Source organism: Camellia sinensis, chromosome 2 (genome assembly GCF_055761805.1).
Source record: "Camellia sinensis isolate YWXY chromosome 2, ASM5576180v1, whole genome shotgun sequence".
NCBI classification, from domain to species: Eukaryota; Viridiplantae; Streptophyta; class Magnoliopsida; order Ericales; family Theaceae; genus Camellia; species Camellia sinensis.
In genome coordinates this window covers 88,202,846-88,214,195 of record NC_138962.1, presented here as the reverse complement: position 1 = coordinate 88,214,195, position 11,350 = coordinate 88,202,846, and the positions used below count along the sequence as shown (strand labels likewise).

General features: G+C 37.5%; 1 protein-coding gene across 1 annotated transcript; it reads right to left on the bottom strand.

Moving 5' to 3' along the window:
* Window positions 1–2,432: 2,432 nt before the first annotated feature.
* On the bottom strand, window positions 2,433–7,726 carry LOC114291383 (disease resistance protein RPM1). Its single transcript, XM_082915041.1, has 4 exons — window positions 7,501–7,726; window positions 7,174–7,407; window positions 4,611–6,939; window positions 2,433–3,254 (listed from the first exon to the last, which is right to left on the bottom strand). Exons 1-4 carry the CDS (start codon window positions 7,690–7,692, stop codon window positions 3,247–3,249), a joined length of 2,763 nt encoding a protein of 920 aa, XP_082771167.1. The 5' UTR covers window positions 7,693–7,726; the 3' UTR covers window positions 2,433–3,246.
* Window positions 7,727–11,350: the final 3,624 nt, after the last annotated feature.

The following is an 11,350-nucleotide window of genomic DNA, read 5'->3' as shown; positions in this document are numbered from 1 at the left end:
AATAGATAAAATGTTTGAATTAGTGATCATGGGCAAATTTTTCAGGGCATTTTCTTATGCTGAAGCACTCCTTATTGCATAGTAAAGGACAACAAAACAGAACATTTTGAATCTACAATCAGTTTAGAGCTGTAATCTAAATTGGAACTTTTACGAGTCTCCTATTTTTCTTTATTCAAACCATGCAAGTGAATTTATCTTTATTAATTTTCAAATTATTTATTTGAGTTTTTGACAAGTTATGTCAAAATTTCAACTTAATCATATTGGGGGAAAATGAACTTTCATCCCCAAATTTGTTTATTATTTTTAAAATTACAAGGTAGAAAGACTTGAGCATCATAGAGAAAATGTATGCTCTTAGAATTACAAGAGGTCACAACCTATATCAACAACAACATCACAAATCCTAGTTGGTTAGGATACCAAATTCAAAACAAGAAAAACAGTCAGACAGAATCTAAAAAATCAGCAGAAAAAGATCATATACTCTCCAAAGGTTCACTGGTATTGCAAAGGAAGCCTTCAATGATGACAAACACACTCAGATTTTGCCTTTACCCATGACGCTACTCACTTTCACTAATTTGATTATATTCTCCCAATCAATTTCCTCATTGTTAAATGTCAGCCTATTCCTGCTTGACCATAGAGACCACATGATTGGGAAAAATATTGTCTCCCAAATTAATTTTTTCAGATCACAATACCTTGAAGTAATCAAGCCAGCTCAACAGTATAGGCAACTTAGCAGTTTGCCCAAGCTGCACCAATAAATTCTTTCTTGCCAAAGGCCCCAACTGTCCAAGGCCATAGAGGGTAAGGCCTCATTTTGATGTTTGGCCTAGGGCTCAAAAAACTTTAGGCAACTACTGTGAAGTAAACCACCAATTCATCAAGCTTTGTAAGTATCCTGGGAAAACTTGCATGACTGATTGCACAGTAATAACAAATGAACTATTGTTTCAACCTCTGCATCACCCAAAAAAAAAAAAAAAAAAATTACTACTAACAGACAATGGTAAGATATCTTAATTAATTAAAAGATCCTTAGTAGATGTGCTTGCCACCAAAAAATTTGGATCCTTGGAGGAGCTAGACTTGTTCTGATTGTCCTAATAGGGTCAAAGCTCAATCCCAAAGCTCTTCTAATAACAAATGCAAAAAGAGTTTACTGAAAATTAATAGCCCATTCTTTTCAGCTTTTCAGTGAATACCATCCTCCTTATGAATGTCTTTTTCACATTGTCTAAAATTCTCTGCGGCTCTTTTAAACAATCCTCCTCCCATACAAATTGCTGTCTCCTAAATTCCAATCTCCACCTCTTACTTTCACAGTCATGAATAAACACTCCAGCTACACTGTCAAGTTTTCCATTGAAAGTGAAAAATAACCTAGGAAAATTCTGCTTTAATGATTTGTCACCAGCCCAAATGTTAGTCCAGAACTTCCAATTTAATCCATCTCCTATCTTCAACAACATATTACTCATATATTCTATGGTAACCATAACTTTCCATCTCTGCTGTACTAATAAATTTTAGTATCTTTAGTACTAATAATGATTTCTTTTCTTTCCCAAACCTCCACCACCATTATGACAGCAAGGCAACATTTTTTATTCTGATGCCACCACTAGCCCCCAAACTCCATTATAGTAGAAATCTTTTTCCAATTCACCAAGTGAACTTTCCTTTTTTCAGAATAAAGGAAAGTTATGGTTTGTTAATCAAATGCTTGGGTTCATTTACTTTTTAATGCACCGGACAGTAAAGATGGATGCGAAGACAATGTATCAAACTTTTGACTCCTTAGAAATAGAAATCTAAATCAACAACACGTTGTACATGCCTTACTAGCTGAGCTATATCAGCTTCATTTAGTTTTCAAACTATAGTGAAACAATTCTTTGTTTATTGTATTGTGACTATAAACTATAATTTTAATAGAATTATGTAATCTATAATTCATAATGATTGTTGCACTGAACTAAAATCCTCCGTGCTGTACTGTACAGGTGACTAAACAAGGGAAAACGACTTATTTTACACTTTTCTATTGAAAAATAAACAAATAAATAAATAAAACTATTCAGTAAGATAAACTGAAAACGATCAACATAAAACAGGCTTATGCATTGGTGGTACTTCCCACTATTCCCTAATCAAATGAATTAAAAAGACAAAAAAGAAAAAAAAGAGAAGAAAACTCTTATTGACAATTGATATGCAGAAGTAATGTGGATGATCAGAGTTAAGCTCTTATCAAGGTTGAAGTAAATGAAGCATTAACGACAAAAACAAAGCCAATTAAATCTGCTGTTGAAACATTATCAACAACATTATCGGTTATAGTAGTAAAGAAAACGACCACATCACTCCACAATAACAAATAAATACTTCTTAATTATGTTATAGAACACCAAATGTTCTTTTTTTCAAAGGCAAAATAAAATATTTTATTGATGAATAATGTAGTACAAGCAGTACAACAAAATTATATCAATAAAAGATGCACATTCCAACTAGAACGGCATACGCATCAAGCAAAACATAAAACCAAACTCAGGCCAAGCCAAACAAACTTGGCAAGACACAACACCAAACAACCCTTTTAAAGACAAGGTGAATCACCAAACAAAATCAACCCCACTCCAACAGCAGGCCACAACACACTGCAAAAAAAACACAACTACAAAGAAGAAAATTCCAGCAATTCCAAACAACACTCGGGCAACTCTGACCATCACTCAAGACAACAATGAAGCACCACCATAAAGCTCAGAAAACTCCGAACCACACGAATTTGACAGCAAATATCCGACACAACTACAAAGAAGAAAATATCAGCAATTCCAAACAACACTCGAGCAACTCTAACCATCACTCAAGACGAACAATGAGGCACCACCATATATAGAGCTCAGAAAACTCCGAACTGCGCGAATTTGACACCAAAAATCCGTCAGCAACACTACAACCACAACACTAAAACCGAAAATCATTCACCACCACAACACTAAATGTTCTGTCTAAACTCTCTGCATATAGCCACAAGCTAATTAAAGTTGCTGGTTGCCTGAAGAAATCTTCATCTCATACACATGAAATTACAAAGCTAAACATTCACCATGTCCTCCTTGATGGAAAGCAAGCAAGCATGTAAGATAGATGACTGGGGCACTTGTCTTTTTGTTAATCAAGTGAACTGGTCACTATGTTTAGTTCTTCATACTCTTTAGCAAGCTAGAAACCTTGAAAGCAACATTGAAAAGCAGAGAAGATCAGAAAAACAAAAATATAGTAAACTAAAATTATAAAACATAAAAACTAGTAGATTTGGGGAAACAAAACTGATGCAAAAAAAAAAAAAAAAAAAAAAAAAATCAGGATTGAAGTAGCAGAAATTTAGGTAAATTACAAATACACCTCTCGAGGTTTACTTAAAACACGAATTGCTCTTTATGGTTCTGAAAATTATATCTCACCCCTTCAAGTTTTAAATACTATAACAAATGACCCCTTTCATTAATAAAACATCAAGCTAATAAACAATTTCTAATGATGTCAGAAATATAGTTCAATTAATAATCAATTAATAATTCAGACAATTTTTTTATTGTATAAAACCGTAATTAGAAATTTTATTTTTTCTATTAATTATGTTAAATAAAAAAAATGATAATAAGAAAAAAATCTATTTTAAGAAAATCTCATAGATGTATTTATAAGTTACCCTAAAAATTTTAACCGCGTGGCTGAAGAGATGCAAAAAGCAATTTTACCTTCACACTAGGGAATCAGAGGCAGATAGTTCCTTACGTTGTATTTGGTTGAGAGATTTAGAGAAGGGTTTTGAAAAAAGAAAAGAAAAATGTATGTGAAATAAGGTGAAATGTGATATATTTTATTAATATTTCATATACATTTTTCTTTTCTTTTTTCAAATCTCTTCTAAGCAAATACAGAATTAGTGAGCAATGAGAACAAATAACAAACTACCCCCAAGGCTTCCGTTTCTTCTTCTATTTTCATTTTCATTTTTTATTTTGAAAATTGGAAGGCATTACTTGTTTGCGAATTGTTTTTGTTTTTACATAAAAATAATGTTAATTCTAAAATTTTCAAAATTTTAAAAAATGTATCCTCCAATAATATACATCTGAAAAAAAAAAAAACTTACATCATATACAAGTTTTGATACTTTGTGATAGTCATTTTGTAGTGTTAATACCATAAAGTGTCGTAACAAAATTACTTTTAGTCATAGCTAAAGAAACCAAAATAAATCATAACCAAACGTCATTTGAGTTATAAGCAAAGACTTTTTTAGTAATAACTAAAATAACAATTATAATAGTTTATAACTAAATCGTAACCAATACCATAATGAGTCATGACCAATCAAGTCACCACCAAAACCACAATAAGTTATAATCAAACACCACTACACTTATACATATACCCAAAGATTTTTTTGATCATAAGCAAAAATAACAACTATAATAAGTCATAATTAATTCATAACTAACCACAAATAGTTAAGCCAATACTAGAATTAGTGTTAAAAGTTTCATAAAAAAATAAAATAAGAAAGTGTGTCGTTGCACCTGTGGAACGAGATAATAGTTCGTATTTCGGTCCATCTGGTGTCTGCTTCCGATGGTATACGCGCGGAATATGCTGAACCTTTTGGTGATCCTTGCTCCCTTCTCCACGTATGCATTCTATGAGCTCATTCGTAACAAACATCAAATCCAATTCTTGGAGATCTTCGAGATACTCGATGCCATGAGGTAGTATCTTCAACTGCATACATCTCCAAATATTAAATTCTTGGAGACCTGGCATCACCCCCCTCTCTATAATAATCTCATTTAACTGAGGGAAATTCCACAAGCACAATATTCTAAGTTTATGGAACCCTTCACTAAAGCATAATTGTCCTCCTCCTTCATATGCATTACAAAGGGCTAACCGTCCCAAATTCGGAAGTGCTTGAATGTATGGAATAGGGTCTTCTGTTAGTCTGGACCATCCCAATGACAAAGCAGTAAGGTTTTGAAGTGAGTGAAACCAACAAGGCACTTTCTCCAATTTTCCAACTAAAGCGAGCTTCTTGAGGTAACGAGGAGGTGAGGAGAGTGCATCCATTCGTAGGTATTCATCCTCATCAATCATCCTCACAGACAAGCGACGAAGGAGACTCATATTTTGGATTGCAGTACACAAGTCCTCCTCGTCTACTTCTCTCATGTTTGTGAATCCAATCCTTTTAAGTTGTGTCATGCTCTTGATTCGCTTCATCAAGTCTGCTGGTGGTTCTACACCTGTCAAAACTTGCAAGCTTTTTAGCTTGCAAATATTAGATGGTGTTGTCGTCCCACGACTAAAATAAAAGCCATCCAAAATTCCATACTCAAAGTGGTTCATCATTAGATGTCGCAAATTTTGCAACTCTGTGATTCCAGCTGGAAGCACTTCTATTTTGGAGTCAGTAATGTCTAGAGTGTTTAGGTTGAAGAGTCTTCCAATGGATTTTGGAAGTTCCTTCACCCTAGTTCGTTTCAAGTTCAAGTATCTTAAATTGAATAGATCCACTAGTTCTTCGGGCAATACTTCGATCGGTGCATTCTCAAGATCCAATACTCTTAACAATCGTAAGCCTAGTGGCAATGCTATCTCCTCAACAACAAATACAAGAAGAGACCGAAGCTTCATCATGCCCTTCCAGTTCCACGATTGTAATTCTCTATCGATTGATTGAATCGACATGCGACGATTTGTTGCACTTTCTTCATCATTTGCCTCTCGTCCATAATATGCAACACAAAACTTCTCTGTTTCAGATGTAGAAATTGCGAGCTCACGCATAAGATCATGCATCTTACATCTTTTTGGCCTTCCAAATTGGTTTCTGACTACAACTTGAAGCATGCTTCGGCAAATAAGCTCCATAAGGTAGCTTTCTGCTACCTCCTCTGGTGTTCTCCCCCTCACCTTTTCTACGAACCCTTCTGCCATCCAAAGTCTAATGAGCCTCTTTCGTTTAATCTTATAATCTTCCGGGAAAAGACAACAATATAAGAAGCAACACTTTAGTCGGTATGGCAAATCATTGAAGCTAAGCAACAATATAGTTTTCACAACTTCTAGCCCAGGGTTGTTGCTCAATTCCCAGCTCAAGCTACTATAAATATTTCTCCATTCCGACTCCAGATATTTAGAAGACATGACACCCCGCAAAGCTACAATTGCAAGAGGAAGCCCTTTACATTTTGCAACTAGGTCTTGAGCTAAGGTTTTGAGATGTTGAGGACAACATCTATTTGGATTGCTTGAAAAAGCTTTCATACAAAAGAGGTTCCACGCATCACTTGCACCCAACAATTTGATATAATGGACATGACTTTTTACCCTAAAAGAAGATGAAGCTACGTCTTCTTTTCGGGTTGTAAGTATGACCCGACTTCCTAGTCCTTCATCAAGAAGTGATACATGTATATCCCTCCAGAGGTTACTACTCCATACATCATCAAAGACAATTACGTACCTTTTCAACCGTAAGAAGTTCGTAATCATCTCTATGAGCTCTCTATAGCTCAGACTGCTTAAATCCACTGGAATTGCTTCCTTGGCACCACCGTAGAATTCTTTAATCATGCTTCTAAGTAAGTCGTCAACTACAAATTTTTGGGATACAGTTATCCATGCATAGCAATCGAATTGTCTCTTGACAATTCGGCTGTTGTAGGCCTGGGCAACCAGAGTAGTCTTACCTGAACCACCTATCCCCACCACTGAAATAACCGTGCGTTGTGATTCTTCTTTGTCCACCAACCAGTCCAATAGTTGTTTCTTTCCATCTTCGATCCCCACTAGATCATCATCTTTAAAAAATAAAGGGTCCTCAGCGTTGTTTAGCTTCCGTACCTGTACCTGATGATCATGGGAGCCGGAGCTGGAGCCTGGGCCTGCTACTCCTACACGATCGAGCTTGAACCACTCATTTCGAGAACACAAAAAACAGCGCGTTGTAGTTCTTTGTCCATCAACCAGCCCAGTAGTTGTCGCTTTGCATCTTTGATCATCATCTTTAAAAAATAGAGAAGACTCGCTGAGGTTTGACAGCCGACTCTGATGGTCTTGGGAGCTTGAGCTTGCTTCTCCTACACGATCGACCCCATAACGTCGGTTTCTTTCTGGGATGGCTTTGATCATGCTGTTGATCTTCTGTAACTTTGTGGCTATTCGATGCCTCACCCATAGATTCTTTGGGGCGTAGACTATCTGACGGAGGAACCTTGTGAATTTACCACATACTTTTTGCTTGTTCATGTAATACATGTATTCGTCTATGATATCTTCAACCTCGTAGGCCAAGTCTCTAACATTGGCCACCCAAGTCTTCTCTCCTTCAGTTTGGATTGTTGTTTTATCGGCATCCTCCAGAAAAGCTCTCATGCTTGTTAATTCATGGTTGTAGGCCAAGTCTCTAACATTGGCCTCCCAAGTCTTCTCTCCTTCAGTTTGGATTGTTGTTTTATCGGCATCCTCCAGAAAAGCTCTCATGCTTGTTAATTCATGGTTGAGTTGGATGAGTTCATCTTGTACTCCTCCAATCAACGATGCTTCGTTCTCAAGGGCGGAAACTATCCTGCCAATCAAAAGTCCCACGGCAGCCAAGGCCATGTTAGCTTTCTACCTCCCTCCCCTCTTACTTCTTAGCACCCTGCTCTCTCTTGTCTTGAAGAGGAATAGTTTGTAATATGTACCTTGGTTCACTTTGTTTCTTACATTTTTTTTGGCCTTGGTTCATTTGTCACATCATTACATATGGGGACCTACGCAACATTATATGGACCAAACCTGCCAAACATTGTTGACAATTGTGTATATATCACTTAGTTTTATATTATCATATTACTTTATAGGGTAAGATATTATTTACTTTTTTTTAATTGCTTATTAATTATTTTAATACAAGAAACTCAATTATACATAAAAAGTGATATAAAACAGTAATAATAATAATAAATAAATAAAAGCTGAAATGCACCATTTTTCTACATTATTTTGGTGTCATATATTAAGCCCTGAATGGCTAATTCACTTTAAATTGAAACTCTGGGGGCTGCCTAGACTTAAATCAAATCATTGCCCGCTCTTACTGATGGAAGATGAAAGAGATTGGGGCCCCAAACCCTTCAGGTTTATCGATGTGTGGACTTTGCATCCCAAATTTGCTCAACTATTTACTACCAGCTGGGCGAATGCTAGTTTCGTAGGTTGGGCTGGGTTTATCCTCCAACAAAAACTAAAACACTTAAAGTTGGAACTAAGGAAATGAAATACTGAAGTGTTTGGAAATGTTTCAATCAAACTTAAGGCTACAGAGGATGAATTGCATGACCTTGACATCTTTGCGGAGGAAAAAGAATTGCTACACTCTGAAAAGGCTAGAAGAAGAGAAGTCAGAGGTGAAGTGTGGAAGCTCTACAGAAGGGTGGAGTGGCTATGGCATCAACAGTCCATACTGAATTGGTCTCTTAAAGGGGATAAAAATACTAGATTTTTTCAAGCTATTGCAAGCTCTCGCCAAAGTAGAAACATGATTAATACTATCTCAGCCAATGGTGTTTCTTATGAGGACCCTAGTAGGATTAAGCATGAGGTTTTCAACCATTTCAAGAACCACTTCCAGGAACATTGGATTAACAGGCTTGCTTTGAGTGGGGAGTTCAAAGTAATTGAGGATAGTCTTGTCTCTCACTGCTTGATACCTAATTTCACTGAAGAAGAAGTTCGGGCAGCCATTAAAGACTGTAATGGTAACAAAGCTCCAGGCCCAGATGGGTATAACCTGCTGTGCTATCAGAAATTCTGGAAAGTCATGAAACTGGAGATCATGCAATTCTTTAATGACTTTCACAAACATAGCAAGCTTACCTATGGTATCAACAGCTCTTTCATTACCCTCATTCCCAAGCTTGATAGTCCCATTAATCTGTCTGATTATAGACCCATTAGCTTGGTGGGCTCTCTATATAAAATTTTGGCTAAAGTCTTACTGCAGAGGCTAAAGCCTGTGATGCCTTCAATCATAGGTGAGACCCAGACAGCTTTCATAGGAGGCAGGAATATCCTAGATGGGGTGTTTATTGCTAACGAGGTTGTGGATGGATGGAAGAAGGCCAAGAGGCAAGGGTTAATAATCATGCTGGACTTCGAGAAAGCCTTTGATTCAGTCAACTGGGAATTCTTGTTTTCTATGATGGCTAGCTTTGGCTTTGGTTCTAAGTGGATCTCTTGGATAAAAACTTGTGTGTCTTCAGCCCATATTTCCATCCTTGTGAATGGACCTCCAACTAATGAGTTCTCTCCGTAAAGTGGCCTTAGGCAAGGCAACCCATTATCACCTTTTCTTTTCAACATAGTGGTTGAAGGGCTCAATATCCTCCTCACTAGAGCTATTAATCTTGGTCTCCTTAAAGGTGTCTTGGTTGGGGCTAATGAGGTCCTTGTATCACATCTCCAGTTTGCGGATGACTCTATTATCTTCTGTGCAGCAGATATGGATCAAGTGGTTGTCATCAAAAGAGTGCTTTGATGCTTTGAAGTTCTATTCGGACTCAGAATTAATTACCTCAAAAGTGTGGTATGTGGAGTGGGTGTGGTTGAAGAGTCACTGTAGAATTTTGCAAGTTACTTGAATTGCAAGGTGCTTAGATTGCCTTTGAAATTTCTGGGGCTGCCATTAGGTTCCAACCCATGGAGTAAATCTACTTGGAAACCTGTGCTAGACACTATCAGAGCTAGACTTTCAGGTTGGATGAGGAAAATGTTGTCCTTTGCTGGTAGACTAACCCTCATCAAATCTATCCTTTCTTGTCTACCCGTGTACTACCTCTCTCTCTTTAAGATGCCTGATGGTGTAGCCCGTGAAGTGGAGAAGATTGAAGCTGCCTTTCTGTGGGGTGGAAATGGGCTTAAAAGGAAAATTCATTTGGTGAAATGGCTAGATGTAACAAAAAGTGTTGCCCAAGGGGGCGTCGGCATCAGGAGACTCAGGGATGTTAACGCTTGTTTGATTCTCAAATGGTGGTGGAAATTTGGCACTCAAACAAATGCATTGTGGAGGAGAATCATTTGTAGTAAATACAAGGTAGAGGTTAATTGTTGGCATCCTCTTGTGGTATCTTCGTACAAACTCTCTAGGATGTGGAGGGACATTCTCTTCATTGGGAATCACAGTGCCAATATCTTTAACTTTTTTATACTAAGCTGCTAAATCAAGGTGGGGGATGGCTGTAGAACCAGATTTTGGTATGATAGGTGGTGTGGAGCCACTTGCCTCAAGATTGAGTTTCCCTCCATTTTCAACCTTTCTGTTGATAAGGAAGGTTCTCTTCAGCAATACCTTGCAAGGAAAACCAGCGAAACTGATTGGAATCTCAACTTCAGAAGAGTCTTGTATGCTTGGAAATTGCCGGATGAATCTAGACTGCTTAGATTGTTGGCCTCTGCTCCTTCATCAAGCACTGGGTGTATGGATAGATTGGTCTGGACCTCTACTACTACTAGTCCCTTCTCTGCCTCTTCTCTTTATTCCTATAGCACCTCTCTCTTGGGGCCTGATCTTCCCATAACCAAATTTATTTGGTGCAACTTATTACCTCCCAAAGTCCATTTCTTTGGATGGCTAGCCTGGAGAAATAGAGTTAAAACCGCAGATTTTCTTCACAACCGCGGCATCCTTGGTTCCAATGCATCAATCTCCTGCACTTTCTGCAATTCTGCTGTTGAATCTACCGGTCATGCTTTGCTTTATTGTCCTTTCTCTTGGTTCATTTGGTCTACTGTGTGATCTGACTGGGGGATCCAATGGTGCATCCCATACTTTGTAGCAGAGTTACTTAACTGGTGGATGAGTAAGAAGTTTAGGGGCTTAATTTCAAAAGTTTGGAGGTCCATTCCTTTTGTTGTTCTTTGGTCTCTTTGGAAGCATAGAAATGAGTGTGTATTCTCTAATGCTCATCCTAATTCAGTGGAACTATGGGATTTAATCAAAGTCAGGTTAGCTTATTGGCTTAAGGCCTCTATCAAGGACTTTCCCTTTTCAGTCTCGGATTTTGTTTGCAACTGGAAGAATATTAGGAGCTTCACCTGAATATTAGGTTTTTGAGCTGCTGCATGCTCTGCATTAAGCCCTCTGCTGCTGCTGTCTGGTCTGTTCTGCCTCGAACTGTCTCTGTTCTATTAGTGGTTATGCAGTGTGCTATAGTTTGGGTGCTATAATTGAGTTTCATAGTAGTGGTTATGCAGTGTGCTGTGGTTGGCTTGCCATGGT